Raw genomic sequence first — 25,758 nt, 5'->3', positions numbered from 1 at the left:
CTCATCCTCCAAGGTATGTTTTAGAACTTTAAAAAATATTTAAGTATTATAAACCCACATATTTAGTTTTTTAATCAAAATGTAATATAATGGCTTCATATGATATTCACGCAATGTGAAAAACGTTATGAAGTAGACGTCACAACGAAGCAATAATATGAATTAAAAAATATTATTTTAAACCTTATAATTCAAAAACTTTCTAAGCAGCTTGAATTTTGTGAAATATACTTACATTTTGTTAGTAAGTTGTACTTCCGTTGACGTGTTTGATTCGATGTCTTTGACTTCTAATTTCATAAATAAACTTGGGTTACTCAAAATGGTTAAGATACATGTATGTACATGCTTGAGTTGTTTTTATTTCCATGAACTCAAACACGATTAAAATAAACCAATGTGCTTACCGTCAGTAATGATTTAAATAATTTAAGTAAGATATGAAGATTATTTTTCGGTTTAAAAGACTTGAAAAATAACTTTTGTATCAGTTTTATATTCAGTAATAAAAAAAGATTTTGGGATTTACAGTAGTAATAGATATCGGAGAAATTCAAAAAATCTTTGTGACTATATTTTCATTTAAAAGTTATATTTGCAAATTATATTTTTACGGAAAATGCATCGCACCAAATCTGTTTCATACTGTTTTCAAAGCATAACACTGCAATTTCTTTCTGTTCACGATTATTCATAAATTAAGTATAGATATATCTAACTGCAGACTTATTTTCCTTAAACTTCGATGAACTTCATTTTCACCACATAATAAACAAAATCCTTCTAATTACCACTTTCATCAAATTAAATTCTCCAGAAGTATTATAATAATAATAAATAATGATAATAATCAATAAATGGGACAAAAAACCCCGCAATTTTGAAAAAAAAACACCCACCCACCCACAAATCCCTCATAAGCATGCAAATAATTTACAGAATTATAAGTGTTATTCTGTACCTTATTTAAAAAAAATCATTGATTAATTTGTTGTCCATGAGTAAAATCTGTTCAAGTTAGTTATTTTTTAAGAATGCTAGTGTAAAACCTTTGTACTACTGTGGTAAATACCTCATTTTAAATCATAAGCTTGGAATAGAATAGCACAAATCTGTAGCACTCTGATTGAGAATATTCGAACAGACAATCAAGAGACATACAGATCCAACAAATTGTAAAAATCTTCGATTTACACCCCCCCCCCCGTTTTTGTTGCACGCCCCGGGTATTGTTTCTTGTATTATATGCCCCCCCCCCCTGCTAAAACATGGTGTCTATTAATTAACCATATATTTTAATCCAAACTTTGTTACTTTATTTACCTTTCAATGGTCCCAATCTGCCTTATTTGGCCTTGGAATATCAGTTACTAAAAATTGCATTCAGACATCCATTTTGCGGACAGGCTGTTGGGGCCGTTGAAAGATAAATAAAGTATCAAGATTATGAGTGATATATATCTTAATAAACTTGTAACATGCTTTTGGCAGGAAAAATCACACAAATAATAATACCGAAGCGTAAAAAAGAAGCCATAAATCGAAGGTTTTGCAATGCTTGGATCTGTAGCACTCTGGTTTTTCTATCCGAATTTTCTCAACCACAGAGCTACAGTTCTGCAGCAAGATAAGAAATAGAAGACCATTTAAAATTTACCACCGCTTGTTTCCACCTTGATTTCTTTTTCGGCCGGAATGGAATGCCTGTGGATCAGTAGAAGAAAAAATAAATATTAATTTTGGCTTCTCGTATTAGAGGTAATAATTCAAAATAGATTTTTTTTTTATTGAACCCTTCTTTTAAATATATGCAAGTTTTGAAAATCACTATTCTATAAAAGCAATTTACTTTTTTCTCTCAGAGAATGAAATATTATGATGATGTACTCCTTTCCTTGGCGATCTCACAAATACCTTATAAATGAAGTTTAACACAATGAAGTACAAACCAGTACCCAAAGTTGCTTGAATATCAGGTGAAGATATTTGAATGTTATCGAATGCTGAAAATAACTGCTTTACAAAGCATAATACTTCAGTTTTAACATCCCCGTCAACTAAGGTAAGTTCGATCTACCCTACCCACTGGATTCCAAGACTTAAAAAAAAAATCCTTACAAACAAACATTGCCGGGTCCAGCAAATGCTCTACCAATCCCCTTTCTTTACTCCAAACAAAAATATTAACTGCTGTAAAGGAGGAACTTTAGACCTACTGTGCTACAGCATACTAGTATTCGAGAAGTAGTATAAATCAAATGTTGATTCTCAAAAACCCCAAAGAACTTTTAGAAATTTAGAATAACACTTTTTTTCAAAAGTCAAAAACATCGAATACATTAACACTTTAACAACCATTCCTCACACTAGGATTTTTAAATTATAGACAATTGCTTCTCAATAAAAATGGAACTCGGAAATTTTCATATCATGTGAATAGTCATCAACAAAATAACTTCGTTAAAAATCACTCTGATTCTAAACACAAGTACACTGAAGTTAATATTAAATGGATGCTGGAGTTCCTCATTGAACCTATTTGTAGAATAAACTGTTGGAATTCCGATGGGCACTAATTGTGTGCCTCTTTATTAGTGACCTGTTTTACATTCCTATAAAGCCGAATTTATTTAAAAACTTTTACATGAAAAGAAGAAAACATTTGCCGTGGCCTTCAACTCGTCATTCAGATATATCGACGACGTTTTATCAGTCAACAATAGTTGCAAAATTCATATGTTGACTCGATATATCCTAGTGAAATCGAAACTGAAGACATCACAGAGACTACCAGGTCTGTTTCATATTTGAATGTTTTACTGACTATAGACGATAAGGACCAACTAACATTTAAATTGTATGACAAACCGAGATGATTTCAGCTTTTCCATTGTCAACTTTCCTTTTTTAAATAGTAGTAATCCGCCATCAACTACATATTCTGTTTATGTCACACAAATTATTCGGTACTCAAGAGCATGTTTTGAGTACGATCAATACTTTATCCGAGGTAGGCTACTGACATATAAGTTGATGTTAAAAGGATTTCAAAATCCACGTTTAAAGTCAGCATGGCGTTAATTCTTTGATCGTTATAATGACCTTATTAAGAAATATAACCTATCATTGGGTCGTATTTTGACTGCCATATTTCATACTAATTGTTAGACTTTTTTTTTGTTTTTTCACTAAATAGTCCTCCTATCTGATCAATAAATAGGGATCACGGTCGGTATGAGCGGTCGACAGGGGAAGTTTACTCCTCCTGGCTATAGTCACCTATGGGATTATTTGGTAGGGTTTTTTAATCTTTTTTTTTTTAATCGATCACTGTTTCTTTTTCTTTACCTTTTTTCATTATATTGCCCTCGTAATGATCAATACAATCATGTATTTTGATATATAAGTAAAATTGGTTTATGATAAGAACTGCAGAAATTACCTTGCTTCAGGTGGTTTATGTTTGTTTTTATTTTGAATAATAGCTTTATCGTCCGCTTTGACATATTCAATTACTCCATCATGGCTATAATGCAGAACCTGCAAAATATGACTTTATAACGGAATTTCCTATAGCACTCGCTCTAAATAATCTGAAAGAAATAGTGACAAAACCCATCATCAACAATCACAGTACATTGGGTTTTCCTGAAGTTGTGTTGAGAAAATACTCAAATTATTAATCATACAAATATTGAATTGTATTTAGCAGGTGTATCAGTAATGTGTCTTGTGGAGTTTTTACAGTATAGCAGAGACGATTAATTCAAACCAAAAATATGAAATGACAAGTTTCTAGCAGTCTAGGACATTCAATTTATTAAACAATCGATGTAAACAGTGTGCACAAAAAACCAAAAAGTGTTTCAATCCTCATCTTTGTGTTTTTGTCAAAAGGAAGAAAAACCCTGATGCATAATTTAACTCCTTCTAATGTGTTCTTTGAATTAAGTTTCCGTAATTGCGAAAATCGCTGAAACTTTAGCTCATTATCAGAAGATATATACATGTAATTTACATGCATGTATATAGTCCGTACATGTATGCATATTACATGCTTACTATTATTAAAAGGAAGAAGAATTAATTCAATCTGATTTCATTGAGAGTTTGTAAATTGTGTAATACATACTTATTTACGGAAGCCCATTTAAACCTAATATCAAAAAATATTTTTGAATTCGATTTAACGAATGGTCTTTGAATTCATTATAACAAATTAAAAAATTCGTAATAAGAAATTAAAAAATTAGTTATAACAAATTCAAAAATTTGTTATAACAAATAAAATTCATTTAAACGAATTCTAAAATTTGTTATAACGAATTAGATTCGTTTAAATAAATTCTCAAATTCGTTATAACGAAATATTTACATTTGCAAATGTTTTCCTTTATATAAAACTATTAAAAGCAATGTGTATCTATATCCGTATAAACACGGGTTCCTCGCGTCATAAACGCAATCAATAGATCAAACTTGTGCCGTTGAGTTTGAAAAAAATAAAACATTTCACGCGTTAAAGGTTATAATCAGGCTAATAAATAATATGAATAAGTCACAAATGTAAATATAAGTAATAAGGTATAATTTTAAAACGTCTATCGGGATATAAATACGGGTTGGTTCGAGATCAAATTTACCATAAAGCCCTTCGGGCTTTATGGAATTTGATCTCGTGACCAACCCGTATTTATATCCCGATAGATGTTTAAAAATGATACCTTATTTCTTAATTAAATTCGTTTAATCAAATTCAACAATCAGGGCCTATAGGAAAATATATATGATTTCGATATAACGATTTGTCGAATTCTTTTCAACGAGTTTAATTCGTTATAATAAATGAAAGAATTCGTTAAAGTCGTTATAACAAGTTTTAGAATTCATTTAAACTAATTTAATTTGTTATGACAAATTAAAAAATTAGTTATAAAGAGTTCAAAAAATTTGTTACAACAGATTTAATTCATTATAACGAATTCAAAGAAATTGTTACAACGAATTAAATTCGTTATAACAAGTTCGATAAGTCGTTATATCGAATTCAAAAATATTTTTTGATAGATCCTAAATAGGCTTCCATACTAATTTTATGTTATTACTTGTTTAAAATGCCTAAATTGTAGTTTAAATTGACGTTGTTTAAAAGAAAAGTATTCATTGATAAAAAATATTTTGGATTGGCAATTAATAATCTACTATCTGAAATTTATTTTGAAATCATTGTTTAGCACATAACAACCAGAAGTTAAGACTGTAGCTCTACTTGTGCGTATTTGGTGTATCTTAGTATAGGATAGTTCTAGTGTGTACCAAGTCTTAGTGAAATCAGACTGAAACTGTAGGAGGAATAATGCTTTGAAAGAGTTTCTGAGAAAATTCTATTTTTTAATTAAACATGACAACACTGCTTGTTGAAAGCAAAAACCAATGTAAAGAATTATGTACCTAAGTATAGTGAACAAGCTGCAAAGTCTTATTGAAATTGGCCATAAATTGTAAGAGGAGTAGCGTATTGAAAGAATTTCACAGAAATTTCTTTTTTGAGTTACCACCGCAACAGCGTTTGTCGAAATCAAAAACCAATGTAAGAATTATATATCCTAGATATCCTAGTAGATTGTACGTAGAATGATGTACCAAGTCTTATTAAATGGACTAAAAGTTTAGATGAAATAGCATTTTAACAAATATCAAAGAAAACTATTTTAAGTAACAAAGGCAACACCATTTGTCAAAACAAAAAACCGATACAAAGGATTATGTACCTTGGTATGGTGTACTTGTGTACCAGGTATAACTGAAATTGGACAAAAACTGTAGGAAGGGTAGAATTTTGAAAGAATTTCACCGTAATTTCTATATTTAGTAGCAATGGCCACACAGTTTGTTGAATTCAAAACCTGATAAAAAGAATTATCTACCTTAGTATACACTGTAGGTTTTTGTGTACCAAGTCTTATTGAATAATAGACTAAAACTGTACGTAAGTTAGTGGCTGTATTTTGAAAGAATTTCACAAAAATTATATTTTTAGTAATCATAGCAACACCGTTTGTTGAAATCAAAATTTAATATAAAGAATTATGTCTTATTATCTTGTATCTGACTTATTCATTTGCTCCTATTCTTTTGAATAAAGTTCTTGAGAATTTTGTTTTCCTCTGGTACATGTAAAGAAAAATAAAGAAGAACTTGAACAGGAAAACAAAATTTGCAAATTTTCAACAGTTGTATCCACAGTTATGAAAGCGTTCCTGCCCGGCAAGACGAAAATTCAGAAGAACTTCTGTCTGCATATGGTACTTGTGTGTCAAATCTTATTGAAATTGGGCCAAATCGGTAGGGGGAGTAGAATTTTGAAAGAATTTCACAGAAATTTCTATTTTAATAAACATGCCAACACAATTTGTTGAAATCAAAAACTGATATATAGTATTATGATCTTAGTACAGTGCATTGTGTACCAGTATTATTGAAATTGATCCAAAACTGCAGTATAGAAGTAGCATTTCATAATAACTATGGTAACAGTGTTTGTCGAAATCAAAAACTGATTTACCTAATTATGTGTCTTAGTATAGTATAATTGTGTACCAAGTTATATTGAAATTGGACCAAAACTGTAGGAGAAATAGCGATTTGTAAAAAAACAAAATGTTTACGGACGAACAATGGACACCTTACTATTTGACAAGCTCTTCTAGTCTCTGATTAGTACAGTAAAACTGAACCTTGGTTTAGTCTCTTTTGGTGGTAGGTTTTATTACAATCTGGCTAAAACTGTAGGAGGAGTAGCCCTCTAAAGTTTTTCTTTAAAGATTCTATTATTAGTGACAAAATAGATCATCAAAATTAAAATCAATTCACAGAATTATGTATCTTAGTATGGTCTACTTGTGTATCAAGTTCTAATCCTTAATGGAAGAGTAGCCTTTAATGAATTTAACATAAATTTCTTTTTAGTAACCATGGCAAAACCGTTCATCAAAATAAAAATCGATAAGCAAAATTGCGTATCTCATTATAGCCTACTTGAGAAGAAAGTTTTATTGAGATTAGAACAAAACAGTAGGAGAAGTAGCATTTGAAAAAAAATGTCACAAAAAGAACGACTGTATAACTGTGTAACCATGGCAACACTGTTCACTGAAATCAAAAACCGATAGGCTGAATTATATATTTTTGTGTAGTCTATTTGCATATCAAGTTATACTGAAATCAGACCAATATCGTAGGAGGAGTAGCATTTTTAAAAATTGTTTACAGACAAACAAATAGACAGACGGACGACGGACATCTTACTATCGCATTATTTCTTCTGGTCTCTGAATAGTAGAGATAAAAATACACTACCTTCGTGTGCTTTCTGTAAACTTGATTCGTGCTCTCGTGGAATTTCTTTATCCTGTAACCTTTCTTTGTTCTTTGGATTGCGTAATCATGTAGTAAATAACCTTTTAAAAGTATGAAAAGTTAATTTTGCAATACAAGGAGACATTAAGTAGGAATTTAACCTAAACTACAGACACTATATTCACAAAGCTGACAATGAGATGTAGATGGAAATGAATGAAGGAATGTGAAGGCAATTAAAAATCTGGAAATAAAGAAAGAGGTCAATAAATACGTCCGATTCATGTGCTTGGTGCAAAATGTTTAAGGTGACATAATCACTTGTAAATTCCTGGATATTTTTCCAAATATTTACATTTGCAAATATTTTCTATAGATGAACTCATTTAAGGTAAATGAATTGAAATGTTTGAGCTTATTAGGGTCAGAGGTCATAGCGTAACCAAATCATTCGGCGTAATGATTTATCATATATTTCTGTTATAGTGGAACTGGCTTCGAAATTTCTAACTAAACAGCAATGACATTGATTTTTTTAAATTTACATATGCCCATTAAATATTCCTTTGTTGTGAAGAATGGTTTGAATAATAGCATTAATATGAGTCACCAAAAAATCGTGCTTATATTCCGGGAAATCCAAAAAAAGTTCCGAGTTAAATCAGGTTACATTTAAATAAATTTTGCGGAATGCCTCTAGAATTTAGAACTGTTTGTATACATGTAAGTGGCCGGCGGAACTTGTCGTTTTGAATCCGGTTTTACAATATGCACCTGGTTCCGGGAAAGCGTCGAAGCAAAATTTGAAAAAGTGTTAAAGAATCATATATTAGGAATTATTTGCATGACTTGAGGGGTTTTACGAAAAGTAATCAATATTCCAAGATCTCCTGTGCGTAGGCGCAGCGTTATTTTCAAAGAACAAGCCATGTAAACAAGCGAGTGGATCAGACGCCTTTACGGAGCCTGCATACCTTAAAGTTGAATCTTTTAACAAATCAATAGGATACATATTTATAAACCAAAACCTAAGTACCTGTGGTGCTTACTTTTGTAAAACTATACACGCTATAACTTGTGTCAGTTAAAGATGCAGTTGGAAATTTATTTATTTGGTTTAACAAAAAAAAGTTACGAAAATGCTGTAAATTACACAATTGAATTCGAACGCGTTATAAGGATGTCAAATTTTCCTACTAGGAAAGTATTGCCTCTATTTGAATTAATGTATCACCTGACACCGTCGCTACTTATTGATTGATAAACAAGAATGACGTCGAGAAAACGAGGTAGACTACTGTACTGTTTGGTATACAACTACATTTAACATGAATGGCAAACGTCTTTCTCTTAATGACAGCTATCTCTTAAAGCAACCGGTAATAACCATCTACTCTGTACAGTAATGACAGATATTTAACCTTTTTTCATAATCGTACTCAAAATTCAACGTACCTCGTGGTCTGTGATTTCCCGCGGACATGCGTGTTTAGATTGTTTACGCACTTCCTTCATCAATATTCAGGAAAAGGCAGCAATTTTTAATTGCGATCTTTCTTAATTGCTTTGTAATTACAACGACTTAATAAGTAAAATTTTGTGGAAAAACATTTTTTCCATTACACAACGTTTTTCAAATAATTTAATCATTTTGTTTCATATGAAAAAAACGGCGTTTCTATATAATTATAATAGCGTGTAAGGCTTTAACCAAAAATTCCTTTGAACCTACATTGTATGTGTTGCATGTAACTGGAACAAACGTTTCTCGCTGAAATACCACCGCTTTCGACTTCACATTTAAAGGCCTCATAAAATAGTAGATCTAATATCATCTATCAATTTATTATCAATTTAATTATAGATTTCCAGAATTTTATTGTTAATCCAATGTAAACATTCAAATGTTGGGGCTAGGCGAACTTTCATAACCTAACTTCTATGTCACTGCGTGTCACAACACAGTGATACGACGGGTAATTCTTGTAATATTTTTATTCGAACATTCGTCTCAAATGTAAATTAAAGTAATCAAAAACAGGTGTAAAAAGTTCACGGGGAAAAGATGTTGGTTCAGGTTTGTATGGGATCAAATTTACTGAGAAGGATTTTTGATCCTATGACCGGCTAAGTTCTTTTTTAACTTTGATCTTTATTTTCTCAATTAAAACAAATTCAAGACTTTGAATATTTTATTTCTATCCATGTTCTAATAATTGCCATTAGATGGAATATATTTTTTCATAGAACATTTATGCAAATATTGAAAGCTGTAAACTGTTGGAGAGCACTTACCGGAATGATCGTGTTCCCAGTTACTAAACGTCAGCTTGTCATTAAGCCCATGCTAAAAGAAAAAATATAATTGACGCTATTCTTCGACTACATGTAACTTAAAATCCCTTTTTCGAGCAAAGATAATGTCTGTAACACTTTCATTTTTAGGTAATTTAAAAATTTTGTTTTCAAGGTTTTATGAAATTTTTACTTGTTTGATTTATTTGCATATAAAGAGCATGAATTAAAATAAATTAGGTACATGCTTTAACCTCTCGAGCTCGCAATCTCCAAAATTACAGCCGGTGTTAAAAGAAATTGTTTTCTTGGTTCAGTACATATGTAATTAGGTAATTAATCACTATGAGATTTGATGCTCTACTTTTAGAATTAAACCTAGGTTAAACTGATGGAAGTGGATTATTATTTACATTTTTTTCTTTTTCTTTTTTTCTGCTAATCGTATTAGTAAATAAAACTAAAGTCAAAACAATTGAGGCTATACAAATTGAGAAAAATAACCATGGTTTCATATTATTCTCCATTGAAATACAACTATTAAAATGTTTTTTAAAAAAAACGCCCATATTTTAGAAGGATTGAGATGCGATAAAATATTAATAACTTTCATTGTAAATTTCACATTGTGTACACGTGACTAAATACAAACCTTTCCCTTTGCTGACAGAACGCTGACAAGGACCTTCTTCAGATTCAATACGTCCATCTTTTCTTCACGATGGCGTGCTATTTCTTTAATCAAACCATCCTCGGATATAGAAAATTCGAACCTAAATTTTTGATAGTTCAATCTTACAAAGAATTTGAAAAATAAATCTCCGAATTGTTAAAATTGAAAAAAAATAAGAAAAGGTAATAATTTTATATCAATTTGATACCATAAAAATTCACAAAGAAAATACCCTTTTTTGAAGTTATATTCTACTGGATTGGTCTTTCCTGAAATTTTGAATTAAAATAAACAAGGACACTCACTAAATACTATTAAGTAAAAAATTAAAAAAAAAGAAAAAAAAGGCGTTATCTTAAAAAAAAAAATAAGTTGAAGATGATTCAATATTTTAAGATTAACTGATATATACATTGATGTATGTATTAAATGCAACAATTACTGTTGCATGTTTGATATATAATAGAAAACTATCATTCTGATAGATTATAATTATAAATACAAATACTTCTCCCTCCTGCAGACTGGGTGAAGCTATCCACAAGTAGTTGACAGATAAGAGAACCGTTCCTTCTTTCTTCTGGTCTAACACGGAACTGTTTAATAAAAAACAAAAGCATATATATATATATATTGGGGTGGATGGGGTGTCATTTTGTACATGTAGCATACACTGACAGTTATATATCATTTTAATCACAAACTTAAAGAAGTAACGCCAGCGATATTACCGGTATATGCAGAATTGCACTGCAGATATTTTCGCACCGTGGCACATGTCATCGGCGACATTAAGTACACGTACAGCGTGCCAATTTTCGCCTTGTTTTTCCACTGCAGAATAGGTGACAATGTATGTAAGACACGTTATTTCCTACATAGAAATGTCATGAGCACATAACAAAGAAAAAAAGCTCCATCCCAACAGTAGTGTAGAATGACCACAGGAAACAAATGGCTTTGTTAAAAAATATTGCAATATTCAAGTTGGCTGCAAAAAAGTTAACATGAAACTAGTCATACGATATCATCCTGAAATATGATTACAAGATTTCTCGATCTATTGTGTTATTTGTAATAGAAAGGAAGAAACGTATCTTGTGAAAACTGATATATATATATATATATATATATTTTTTTTTTTTTTTTTGCTTTACACTTCCAATTCTATTGACTTTGAACAATGAGAAATATACGTTTATATATAAATTATATATATATCAAGATTCAATTGTTGTATTGAAAGGAAATATTTTCATGCATATGAAAAAAAGAAATAGTTCCTTAAAATAATGTTGTTTTTTTCAAGTTGGTAACAACAAAGTGTGTAAGTATTATATCTTCCTAGTATTCAGGAAACTTATGAACAATTTAAATTGCTAATTTTAAGACCGTTTTTCTAAATAGGTACATTGTACTAGATATTTTCCTGACTAATATGGAAGAGGAAATTTATTAAAATTTTAGCTTGAACTTACAAGCAGAATTATTCAATTTACTAGTATGATATTCAAATGTGGCCCCTGAACTAAGTTTATCTTTGGTTGGATTTCTCATTATGCAAATCTTGATCCCTTTTTTATCAGTCGGTAAACAATTAAGATTGACTTTTGAATTAGTAAGATTCGTTTTTTTTTTTAAATCTATATTTATTTTTTAAAGATCTGTTTCATGGCTCTTCAATCAATGTAACGTAAATTTACGCATAAAGAGTACAATATTGTACTTACTTTCACAATTTCAGATGAATATGTTTAACCAGATATGAATATTTACAATGAACAGTTTTTCTTTTGTTGTGTATACGAGAACAAAATCTTGCAATTTTTGCAAAAACAAACAAACAAAAAATGACAAAAACAAACAAACAAACAAACAAAAACAAACAAAAACAAACAAACAAACAAACAAAACAAACAAAGGAAAAACAAGACGAAAAAAAAAAAAACAAACGCTTAACCGTTAATATGCATTTCTCTGCTTTGTTGCAACCGTTCATTCTGGTTTTAAACTGAAAGCATTTTAAATTTTAATATAATCGGATTTGATCTTTCTTCAACATTCTGAGTGAGACTTTACACAATATTTGTGGTTAAATTAAGTTTCTTTATCGTCCATCCTAAAATATGTGACTGTGTTAACGTCAGAGGGCATGGACATAATTTTAGTAAAAAATTTACTAAGATACTGTATAAAACATAATGACAAAACCAAATTTCAAAAACTGAAGCAAAGTTTTTATGACTTCTAAAATTCATTTTCAAACAAGTTTACGTTTACGTTTTTGACTTCATTGTCACCTGACTGATATGTCACTAGGGTTGACAGCTTTGATGAAGAAAGCAGATGTGCCAAAATCGAAGCGAGACAATTAACATCGAAAATGCAAAAGACCAGAAGAGCGAACTAAATTCAGAATTTAATAAAGGCAGGATCATATGTTTTTACCGCGTGGACAAAGGTTACGGTCCTTTAAAATAAGTGGAAATTCGTCTCACTGTGGATGTAAACAGGGACGTTGGGAGTAAGATTTATGTAAATGCAGAGAGATTTGTATGTGAAAATATTTTTTATCCCAACATTAGATCTTTACTCCTACAAAAAAAATTGCTTAGACATAAACAGATTTCTTAAATAGATGTGATACCGGGTGATGATTTTCTTTTTAAAAAAATTCGTGAAACTTTTTTTTTCCTTGGTGGCGCTTAAAATCAATATGAAAGAAAAAAAGTCAGGAAATTGATAAAGAAATAAAATGTACGTTTTATACTAAAAAATATGATCGGACAAATAATTAATAACATGCACTAAATTTACAGGCTATGTAGCAACTGCTAATGATAAAACGCCTCTGAATGATAGAAATATCTTTAAGCGGTTGTCAACAATTAACATGATTAATGCAATAATTTATGACATTAAGCATTGCATTGCAACGTTTAATGATATTTCTATCATTAAGCGGCGTTTCATCAATAGCGGTTGCTACAAGGCTATGTGAATATTTGTTTTGTCTCACTATATGTCTCTTGATATTGGCAAATATCCTGACATATATTTGATTGATATCTTGAGTGGTAAACAAGTCAGGCCCAAAAAACATGCTAAAAATGTAAGAAGTGCAACACCTTTCTGTGACATAAAAAATTCCTATTTTTGAAGATCTGCGAAATAAATAACAATTATGGTGCATGTTGAAAATAAAGACTTTTCTGATAAAATTCAATATATTGAGCATAAAATCTAGACAATAGTAACTTAAGTTTGTTTTTAACTAGATGTTGAAATAAAATGTTATTCCATGACAGGATAAACAAAAAAATGTTTTGTTGCCAGAAAACATTATTTTTTAAAAGAACTTTTTGACAATAAAGGGAAAAAAATTGAAAGTGTAAAACAATAATTGATATACCGTTTAAAGGCTTTGAATGTTTTATGAATTACAAGCAGCATTTTTAAGACTCCAGTTATTTATGTATACCCATTTATGTCAGGAGTGTAACAATTGATGATTTGCTCCCCAACTTGTAAAAACTTTCATCAGTGTATATTCTTTTTCTTTCTGATATATTTCTGATATAAAAACAAATACCCAGATAACATATTTATTCTATAATTATAAGATCTCTCTGCGTTTGAGATCCATATTTCCCCCTGTCAGGAGTACAAGACCTTTTTCTTAAATATTCAAGTCTAAAGAGGAATTACTTTACATTTATTCATACTAATTATTTATAATTTGATCAATTAGCTGCTTTTTAATTGATTAAAAACTAAACTAATGCCACTGCCATTATTGGAAAGAGTTACTACCTCAGTTTTATCAATTCATAAGCGGTTATACATTTTCTTTTAATTCATTAAATTTAGAAACAAAATACTGAAAAATTGTTATAAATTTAAAAACTTTAATTTAATGTAACAAACAGAGCATGATTTGATGTAACTTAAACGTCAAATTTCTTTTTTAAAGTCTTACATTTGCATGGTCAAAAGTGAATTATCAGTGATCAAATTATAAATACTGAACAAAAAATGAGGAATAGTTCCGGTAATGGCGCCCGAGCGAATAGGTCGCATTTTGTGACAGAGCGGTGGAGTGGCCGTTCTAGTGCATATTTGAAGAAGTTGGGTGTTTGGATGGGATGTTTTGTGGTCAAGGTCCGATCTCAAAAAAAAAAATCTCAGACTCCACAGAACAGTAGTCAAAAACAGGAGAAATCAGAAAAAACGTCAGAGGAAATGCTGTCAATTCAGACGCAACTCACTGAAATAAAAAACGATCTAAAAAAATCAATCAAAGTTGATGACATTAAAGATATCATCAAAAATGTCGTAAATGAGCTATTCTCCAACTATTTAGGAAAATTTGAAAAGAAAATGAACGATCAAATTTCGCAATTAAAACAAGACAATCACAAGCTATCACAGGGTATTGAACAGCTAAAAAAAGAGAACTCGGAGCTTAAACGGGAATTAAATGAAAGAGACGAAGCGCTAAATGATGTACATAACAGAGTAGAGGAAAACGAAAAGTTGGTCAAAATTGCTGCTGCAAAAGCGAACTATAACAAACAATACTCTAGAAAGACAAATATCAAATTTTATGGTTTTCCCGAAACACAGGGTGAACACTTAATAGAAAAGCTTAACGAGGCATTAGGAGAAGTGGGCGTGGCAATATTGGAAACTGACGTGCTGGCTATTCACCGCATTCCATCAGGACAAAAAGACCAGCCTCAACCAATAATCGTCAAAATGCGTAACCCTGAAGCCAAAGCGAACATAATGAGGAAAAGATCCGAAATAAAAGACCTGAAAAAGGGATGGAGAGTCGCTGACGATGTGACGCGGGATAACGCTATCCTAATATCCAAACTCAGTGAAGACCCAAGAATCACCGCGGCGTGGTACTTTAATGGTGCTGTATACGGACGATGTGGAAAACGTAGAATCAAGTTTGATATTTTTGACTCAATAGATGAAAGAATTCGGAAAAAAATGACTTTGATCGAAATTGGTTTGCAACATATATGTATACAGTCAAGAACACTTCCGGTGATGAGTGACATACATGTAACGGCTGGGTAAAAATGCGCTATCAATGAGCCGCTCAGGTGTCTACTGGAATTATGCTACTTTATTTTTTCGTATTTTTGTGTTTGTCTTTGTCAGTGTGTGAAAGATGTATGTGTGAATTAGGTTGGACTAGTATCATAGTAAAGTGTACCAAAGTACATGCACTAAGTCAATCATTTTTTAGATACCTTTTACATATACCTCCCATTGTCTGTACAGTACACTCAGGGTGGATATTAACTGAAAAATATTGTTTACTTTGTCTAAAATGTACATACTTTTAATGAGCTTTAGCATTATGTTTTTAAACTGTAGAGGTCTTGGGGGATTAGAAAAAAGGAGAGATGTACTTAACTACATTAAACAAAAACATTTTTCTGTTTACTTTTTACAAGACACACATTTCACTATGAACGATTACAAGTTGAAGACGAGTATCATTTTATTCTGGTTTGTCCGTTTTTTTCCGATGTTAGAAAAGAGTATATTAAGAAATATTATCACCAAAAACCATCTACCTTTAAACTTGTTCAATTGTTGTCGACAAAAAATGTAACAGAGTTATGTAAACTAGGAAAATATCTTTCTAAATGTACAAGATTGAGAGCAGAAGTTAACTCACACTGATATAACGAGATTATCCTCACTATTACTACATGTATTACCAACTTTTATTATGATGCTTTTGTCTGCTTTATGAACTAATATATATTATGGTGCTTTTGTCTGCTTTGTGAACCAAGAATGAATAGTATGCAAGATCCTTTACTATGATCCTGCTTTACTTAATGTACAAATGGTAATGAAATGTTATATATATATAATGTACAAATTGATTCATGTATATACTTTAAACCTATGAACTGTATGGTTCTTGGTAATAAACAATACAATACAATACAAAGATTTTAGATCTTTATGGGGTTATGATGTTTATTTATCTCCTGGGCAGTCCAATGCCAGAGGCACTGCAATCTTGTTTAATAATACTTTCGAATACAAAATCATAAATGAACATATAGATCAAGAAGGTAATCTGTTGGTACTATAACTTAATGTGTTCATGATATCTTATTAGTTAACATATATGGTCCAAATACAGATAATCCAAATTTTTTTCAGTCAGTATAAGATATAGTTTCAAATTTTCAAGGCGAGTTTGTAATTATGGCTGGTGACTTTAATCTGGTTCAAGACACAAAATTGGATTACTATAACTATATTAATATAAATAATAAAAAGCTAGAGATATCGTCATAAATATGAAAGATATTCATGGTCTGACTGATCCTTGGAGAGTAAAACATGAACAGAGAAAAAAGGTACACATGGTTTAAGACTAACCCTACAAAAAAAGCGAGACTTGATTTTTTTTAGTTTCTAATGAATTGATGGCATTAGTAGATAAGGTGGATATAAAGTCAGGGTACAGGTCTGACCACTCATTGATTGAACTCTACATCAAATTCACTAAATTTGTAAGAGGAAAAGGTTTTTGGAAATTTAATAATTCTCTTTTAAATGACCATGTTTATATCAATTGTGTTAAGGAAACAATTCAAAAAGTAAAGTTACAATATGCTGCCACTCCTTATAACCCCTTAGCAATTAGCTCTGTGGAGGACAAAGAATTATGTTTTTGCATTGATGATCAACTTTTTTTTGAACAGTTATTATTATGCATAAGAGGTGCAACAATATGTTACTGCTCTAGAAAAAAGGAAATAAAAAACAAAACTATTAAAGCTCTTGAAGAAGAAATTAAGTACTTAGAATCCTTAAGAAATGAGATGAGTCACATGAAATAGTTGAAAAATTAAATAGAGCCCAGAATAGGCTTGAAGAATATCGTAAAGAATATATTAAAGGTTTATTTGTTAGAACAAAATTAAAATGGATTGAAGAGGGAGAAAAACCTACTAAGTATTTCCTTAGCTTGGAAAAAAGAAACTATGTTAATAAAACTATAAGCAAAATTTCTCAAAGCAATGGTAGTGTTATTACTTCCCAATCCGAAATATTATCAGAAATTGAAAATTTTTACAAAAACCTATATACATGCGACAACAGGCTAATTGATGTAGACTTAGAAACCATTATCAATAAAGAAGATATATATACTTTGGACGAAAACTTGTCTAATACATTGGAAGGTATCATAACTCAAGAGGAAGCCCTCTCTGCTTTAAAAGATGTGAAAAATGATAAAAGTCCAGGTAGCGATGGTTTCACTACAGAATTTTTCAAATTTTTCTGGAAGGATCTAGGAAAGTTTTTAATAAGATCAATAAATTTAGGTTTTTTAAAAGGAGAGCTATCAGTAACCCAGAAACAAGGTATTATATCCATTTTACCAAAAGGAGATAAACCGAGAGAATGTCTTAGTAATTGGCACCCAATATCTCTCCTTAATGTAACATATAAAATTGCATCTGCATGCATTGCAAATAGACTTAAAAAGGTTCTTAACTCTTTAATTGATCAAAATCAAAAAGGCTTTATCAATGGTAGATTTATTGGAGAGAATACACGAATGATTTATGATGTAATTAATACAGTACATGAAAAACATATTCCTGGTATGTTTTACTTATTGACTTTGAAAAAGCATTTGACTCCATATCATGGAAATTTATGTTTAATACTTTGAAAATTTTTAAATTGGTCCTGACCTTATTAAATGGGTTTCAGTATTATATAATAAAGCTAATCTATGTGTTATTCAGAACAGTATTTTTTCAAAATTTTTTGAAATTGGTAGGGGTTGTCGTCAAGGTGACCCAGTATCTCCTTACCTCTTTAATCTTTGATAAGGAGAATTTTAACAACTGAGTTAAATTGGTGTAATATTTTTTCTGAAATTACAGGATGTAATATTACCAAGTTATTTAGTGTTGGGTCTGAATACAGTAAACAAATGGCAAAAATCACACAAAATATTTTTTGGAAAGAAACTCTATATTATTTTGCAGAATTTTTAGAAAGTTTTAATTTAAATCCATTGTGTGAACCTCTGTGGTATAATAATAAAATAAAGATTCAAAATAAATATGTACTTTGTAAGCAAATGTTTGATAAAGGGTTCCACATAGTACATGACTTATTCGATATAGAAGGTAATTTTATTAGTTATGAAAGTATCACAAATTATTATTTAGTAAAGTTACCATTTACCACATATGAGGGTCTGAAGCAAAGTATTTTGAGTGCATGGCCAAATATCAAGCAATTGTCATATAATACTAATGTCAAACCATATCAACCTGAATTTATAAAAATACTTTGTAAGAACAAGAAAGGATCTAGAAATATTTATGATTATTTAATGTCCAAAACACAGCACAAACCAATTTGTGAAAACAAATGGGCCACTGATCTAAAGTTAGAGTCAAATTTCAACTGGAAACATGTTTATGCAAACTTTAAATTGATAACAAAAGACTCAGGACTTATGTGGTTTAATTATAGAATTATTCATAGAATATTAGGTACTAATAAGTACTTATATTTGTCTAAAATTAAAAATTCACCACTTTGTTCAATATGTAAATTAGAACCAGAATCAATTAAGCATATATTTTTCTACTATCCACAGGTTTCTATGATTTGGCTAGAATTGTCAGATTGGATTTTTCAAAAGTCTGGTAAAAGAATTGAATTTGATGTGAAAACTGTTATTTTTGGTTATCTGGAAAAAGATCACATGGTAATAAATTTGATAATCCTGTTGGTGAAGAAATACTTATTTCAACAATCAAGAAAAAACAATAATATTGTCTTTAATGAAATTTCAAAATATTTAAACAATTACTATACTTTAGAAGAAAAAATGTCAGAAAATACATTTTATGAAAATAGATGGTCCAAGTGGAAATGTCTTTTTAATGTGTCTAATAGTAACTCTTAATACTATGAATGATTATGTATTGTATATCGGGTATTTATGTTTATTTGTGTATGTATATATATATACATATATATATGTATGTGTATGTATCTCTCCAGCAGGTATGAGAGTGGGAGAGAGAGGTGTATATGTTTTGCAATTACATAAACAAATTAAAAAAAAAAAAAAAGGAATAGATTGTTTCTAGTTTGCCTCATGTGCTACGAGGTTTCTTCCATGAAGTAAAATGTCCTATAACAGTATTCCAGCTAGGATGGTGCAAGAGAAGGACACTTTTTCGCAACGTACCGTTTGTCGTGAGCTTTTGATACATTCATGTAGGAGTATCTAATGCCATTACTTAACCATTATAAAACTGAAAACCTTCAGATTTATTAACTCATTATACAGTGGCGCCTCGTTAATCCGGACGCCTCCGTCCCCAACGAAATCGTCCGGATAAATGAATCGTCCGGATAAGTGAATCACTTCTTAAAAGACGTACCCTCTTAAAGCATGTACATATGAACATAGTGGTATCAAATGTGAAGGCAAAGAAAACACCTTTATTTTACCTTGACTTATTGATTTCATTTTTATAGTTTTAAAAGAAATAATAAATATTTAAAAAAGAAAAAAATTAAAATGTAATTTACACGATGAAAAATGGATGGGCAGTTTTATGTTGAGACTTCCTTTTCTAACACAGGAAACTTTACTCGCCTTCTATTTGACGTGTAGTTACATGGGCTGACCAAATTTTGACCTGCTACTGTTTTATTTCGGCACTTTTTTTATATTAATTTATTCAAGCTCATATTAAGTAGAACTGTTCATTATCACCACTGAGATTGTTCAAATGACTAACCGCGTATATTCACTAAATAGGGAAGTGAGTAACTAAATACTGTAATCAGTGTACGTGTTGCAAACATTCAACGTAAACACAAGCCATATTCAGGATTATCAATACTTTTTCTATAAACTCTAAGTTATATATCTTGAAAAGACGTGATCGGCATTTATAACTAACGCCAGTTACGTATTTCTTAGTGCATTAATAGAAAAAAAATTTTCTTGAATTATGTATCATAATAAATTGTCTTATGAAAAGAATAAAAAATGTTTCAAATAATGTACGATCGTATTTTGATAAACTTACGTAACTCGATACCACAACGAAATCTCGTGATTTATTATTCAGTAAAAATTTTATTTACAACTCTCCAAAAATTCTCATAAATTTATACACCGTTAGTAATTTAATTAATGCACAGTATAAGCTAAATTCTTCGGGCTTTATAATATAAAAGACGTGTGTTTTAGCTGAGGTAAACACACGCTAATTATAGACGCTATTGTTTAGAGGTCACAGGTAACCGCCTTCAAGCTGACTCCATGCACAATGTTTTTACAATAATTATCACTACTGCAAGAAAGGTGTGAAAAGTCGTTCCTCGAAAAATTACCGTCCGGATAAACGAGTCATTTTTGAATGAAAGATTGCGTTTTGTAGTAGAAATTGACCGTCCGGATCCGGAACGCGAATTTCTGGATTAATGAGACAGAATAACGTGGAAAAAATCGGTTCCCAAAAAATATCGTCCGGAAGGTGAAGCGTCCGGATTATTGGCGTCCGGATTACCGCGGCGCCACTGTATCTAATTAAGTTGAAGGATTAAGACAAGCATTAATCTAGTATATAAACTTATAAAAAGAATTTAAGAAAAAAAAAATCAATAGACAAATTTCACTTTCTTCAAAAGTCATTTTCTATTCCTACGTAATTTTCAATGAAAACTTCAAAATTCATGAACTGAAGTACATGTACTTAGAAGTTAAGAATTTAAATATATATAGTTGTAGTTCATAGGTGACATATGCTTTTAAGTATTTAACTTACAAATGAAAGCCAATGTTTTTTTTTTTTCCTTTTTAAAATTTGTGGCAGATATATTGTAAATAATAAATTCCAAAAACGTTTTAAACTTCTGTAAATATGACTGTTTTTATCTAAATGGAACCCAGTATATCTTTACTTATAAATGAATAATTTTTGCAAATAAACACCGAAACGAATGCACAAGAGAACGTACTTACTCCTCGAATATTATAGTAGAAATGAGATGATGTCCAAAAACTATATTTACGAGGGTTGTCCGGTAAAATCGTGGACAAAGCGTTTTTCTTGAAAAATAATGGGCGCACTAAGCTGAAATTTTCAGCAAATGTTTACACATCATATTTAAGTGCATCTTAATTTTTTTTTTTTATAAAATATAGACAAAAATAAAGATTTTATTATGCTTGAATGTGCACAAGGTACGGTCCTACGGCGCATGATCAAAAAGCCAGGGTTTCATTAGCGAATACACGAGTGTTATTTCGAAATAAAAGTATTAAATAGATAAGATTGAGGTGAAAATTATCCTATTTTTAATCCACTATCTATTATGTCGTCTTTTGTAAAATATCAAGGCATTCGCTTAATTTTTGGCAGTTTCCCGAGCATTTGAAATGGGAAAGTGGTAAACGCAACACACGAAAAATGGCGACGTTTGGTGACGTTACGGCGCACCGGAGAGCAGTTCAGTTTGATTTAGATGTAGTAATGACGCCTTAAGAAACTTTAAATGACTACAGAAGAAAAAAAATATAAAAATATCACTAGGTCTTTAGTATACAAGTGAAATGGGAGTTTTTTAAGCGGAAGCTTTTTGATCGGGTCCCCGAATAGAACAAAACATACGGACAAACAGCTACTAGCAATAGCAAATGACGCTGTCACTGTAGACCTGTTTAGTTGAATGATAGTGATAGTACTGTCCATAACTTACTAATAAATCTTCAGAAGGTCCCAGCTGGTGTGTGCGAGATTGGTTCCTCGACTGTTTATGGAGGAATAAAGGGAAAATCAAGTATGTGCATCAATGAAATCCCCGAATTTACGTGGGGCTTATCCAACTTTTACTTAGCAAAGAGGAAACGTGACGCTGCGTTAGAGACTTTGACGTTATCATCCGTGCGCCATAAGGCGATACCATACATAACATAAAGTCTCATATTTTGTTTATTTGAGCAGATATCTATTTGAAATTTGCTAGGTATATTGATGAAAAATGTACTAAAAGTAGTGAAAGTTTTAGAACGCAGTGATGATTATTTTTCAATCTAGACAACTTGTCCACGATTTTACCTGACAACCCTCGTAGATTTCACTTGCATAGTAATAATCGTAAATTTGATTAAAAGTCTACCTTTTGTTTTCGATAAACAGCCGTGAAATAGCAAAACAAGAGTAGGTGGTGTTTATGATTGGCGGATATAAGTTGGCAATTTTTAATGAAATTAACAACAAGCAATCGTTTGAATATATTATAAAACGTCATTAGTGATTTAATCAATCAAAACTTTATTTCAGTGATAGTGAGGAAATAAGTTTTGATAACTGATTAAAAAACAAAGTGTGTAAATCGTTTATCAGTGTCCATTCTATATAGAAAGATCTTAAGACTGTTTTTGCATGTATGGATGAAGTGTCTTCTCATTTACTCTCCACTTATTCATTCTAATTTTCTTTTTTTTTTTAAATTACTTTCGGTGTTGATTTTTGGTTAGCTTATGTTATGTTTTTAAATTTCATTTCGGTTTTACCCTCAACGACTTTAGATAAAATCACAGAACCTTCAGCTATACATGTAGTTCGTTTAATTGTTATCATCTCAAAGGAGCGATACACACGGTAAATGAAAAGTTTTGGTATCCAAAGTAAGAGAAAACATGTTAACTTTAACACGCTAGTTTCCATTTCTTATGTTTAAGATTTTATGAAAGCCAAAGTTATTGTGACGCTAATAAGTATGCTTTCTGGAAAATCGGGTAAATGCAGTTGGGGGACTTCGACAAATCTACAATGAGGCATGGACAGAAAGCCGCTTTAAAAAATTGAGAAATGGCAAGATTTTAAATCTTTTTTAAATCTGGTTTAATGCGGCTCAGAAGATTGGTATGTGGTGTCATGAAAGGTTCAGTTTTTAATATTTCATGAAGTCTTTCTTTACCAAAAAGCTTCTTTATGATATCCCGATGCAAGTGTCAAAATGAATGAAAAGTCTTTTATATAACATTTTCAAACCCCAATATAAGCAATAAATGAATCTGCAAAAATTACGGACCATATGACTTTTACGTTCCTTTTTTAAAATCAAACTTGTGAGTATATAAAATATTTTGATATCATCAAAATCTATAAACCACATTACCTTAATGAAAGTAAGTACTCTGAAATTTCCAAGAACCAAGGATTCAGCTTTGTAGGTATAACGATATTCGTATCCTATATCATAATTATATCCAACAGTTTTTCCAAAAAGACAAATCATTAAAAGACTACCTAAAGTGACCAAGTCTTTGTTAATGAGAACCATCATAGTTTGATCACAAGTGATTAATTCATTTTAAGGAGTTGGCAAAACTAAGGAGGAAGTTTTTTAGTATGCTTAAAATATAAGCAAGATGACGGTTGCGCAAACCACTGTATGCAACCTAAAACTATTTGTTTAATGTTTTGTGTTATAATATTACAAATATTTGGTTAAAAGATTATGGATGTTTAATGCAGCTATGCATGCACATCATGAGCTTAAAAAATATTCCTGTTTGTTTGAAATTTTAATCATAACTTTGTATTCGTTTCTATATTCACGGCAAAGAAAGCTACTACATGTAAAAACTTACTAAAAATCTGGATTTAAAGAAAAAGACTATTGTCAAAATGCCAGAACTCACTGATTTTTTTTTTTTTTTTTTTTAGAATTTCTTAAAGTATTACAAATATAATCTTTTTGCTATGTTATTTATTTAATAGGTAGACATTTTCTGAATTGTTGCTTTACACTGCATTGTTATATATTACTGTAATTATTTTCTTGGTTTACTACCTCGAGCATTCTTTCTCAGTCTCTTATGAAATATATGGAAATAACGAACAGTATTCATGCTCGAAAGTCCATTAAAAAATACAAATTTTGGAGCAGGGCAAACATGAACCTCTAAAACATAAGAGGTGGGATCAGGTGCCATGGAAGAGCGAGCACCCCCTGCCGACCGGTCATTCCCGCCGTGTGCTCCTTGTCATGAAATAACGGAAAAATCCGTCGACAATTTAGTGTGTAAATAATGCCTAACAATTAGTATGAAAAAGTCAGTCAGCATTTGACTTAATGATGAATTGTATTTGCTGATAAGGTCATTGTATAGACCATAGCACTTACATGTACGAAATGACGACTTTAAACGAGACTGCTTATATTCTTGTCTCAACAACTTGTTTGTCAACAACTTACCTCGTTTAAGAAATTACTCATACGTAAAGCATGCTCTTGCATATCGAATCAACTGAGAGATATAAAACCCGTATGCAGGTGATGAAGGTATATTGATGAAGAAATAGACTTGTAACGTCATTGTTCTGTTTTAGCGCTCCATTATTTTTGAAAATGGAGAGCTGTAAATAACACGGAGAACAAATATTTACATTATGTTCGCGTTCTCCCTCCCATGCTTCTCGATGCTAAGATTATAATAAAATAATAGAATGGGAATGGTGGGTATGGAACCCGCCACACATAGCTACTGAGACAGCGATTAAGTATTCTGATTTGTATGTTTGTATAAGTAAAACAAACGGTATGTTTAGCCGCATAAAATGTAATGCTTTCAATAAATGCTGGACAACTCGCCCCCAAGACAGGTCGCCCTCCATTTAGGACAACTCGCCCCCAAATCAGGACAGCTCGCCCCCATTTAAGACAACTCGCCCCCAGTTTAAGAAACCAACAAATTAATATTAAATATATTATATAGATATTTGAATTTAAAAATGTTCCTAGAAATTTAAAACAAACAACTGAAAATAAAATTTCTCAATTTTATTAAAAATAAAACACAGCACAAATAATTTAACACTCATATCTATTATAATAATATTGTCGGTACTGGCACTTTTTTGATATATCTTCACTAAATTCACACATTTGTTTACATTTTCATCACAAATAAAACTAAATATATGTAATTTGCAGAGCTTGCATGCTTTAATTCTTCATCACGTTGAAGCTGCTTCGGAGCTTGGATACGGCATGCTATTTTTTTAAACAACTAAATATACGTATAATTTTCGGAGCTTGCATGTTCTAATTAGTCGTCACTTTGAAGTATCCAAATTAATTGTTAGCTTGGGGTGTCATTAAATTTTTGTCTGATGTTTTCATTTAATTAGTAATAATCATTATCAAAAGTTTCTTAAAGCCGTCAGTTAAACTTTAATATCGTCTTTAATTTATTAAGATGTTTTAATACTTAGGACAATGTGCTCTTTTAAAATAGACATATTTTATAAATATGAATTTAAAAAATGATTAAATCAAAATGCATTTATTCACTCTATTTCATAAGAATCAAATTT

The 25,758-nt window shown here is 30.7% G+C and overlaps 1 protein-coding gene across 1 annotated transcript in view; it reads right to left on the bottom strand.

Moving 5' to 3' along the window:
* The window catches only part of LOC133178171 (uncharacterized), a 78,885-nt gene that overhangs the window by 49,530 nt on the left and 3,597 nt on the right, over positions 1-25,758 (bottom strand). Inside the window, exons 2-10 of the mRNA XM_061312918.1 lie at positions 23,555-23,685; positions 10,836-10,923; positions 10,560-10,596; positions 10,307-10,427; positions 9,655-9,706; positions 7,360-7,460; positions 3,443-3,540; positions 1,658-1,704; positions 236-290 (exon numbers count right to left, since the gene is read on the bottom strand). Of these exons, the coding sequence (XP_061168902.1) occupies positions 236-290; positions 1,658-1,704; positions 3,443-3,540; positions 7,360-7,460; positions 9,655-9,706; positions 10,307-10,427; positions 10,560-10,596; positions 10,836-10,923; positions 23,555-23,685 (730 nt within the window). The remainder of the gene's footprint in view (positions 1-235; positions 291-1,657; positions 1,705-3,442; positions 3,541-7,359; positions 7,461-9,654; positions 9,707-10,306; positions 10,428-10,559; positions 10,597-10,835; positions 10,924-23,554; positions 23,686-25,758) is intronic.

This window comes from Saccostrea echinata, unplaced genomic scaffold (genome assembly GCF_033153115.1).
Source record: "Saccostrea echinata isolate AGI-Se365-2 ecotype Australia unplaced genomic scaffold, CSIRO_AGI_Sech_v1 ptg000002l, whole genome shotgun sequence".
NCBI classification, from domain to species: Eukaryota; Metazoa; Mollusca; class Bivalvia; order Ostreida; family Ostreidae; genus Saccostrea; species Saccostrea echinata.
The sequence above is the reverse complement of the archived record's forward strand: the minus strand, read 5'-3'. Positions and strand labels throughout refer to the sequence as shown.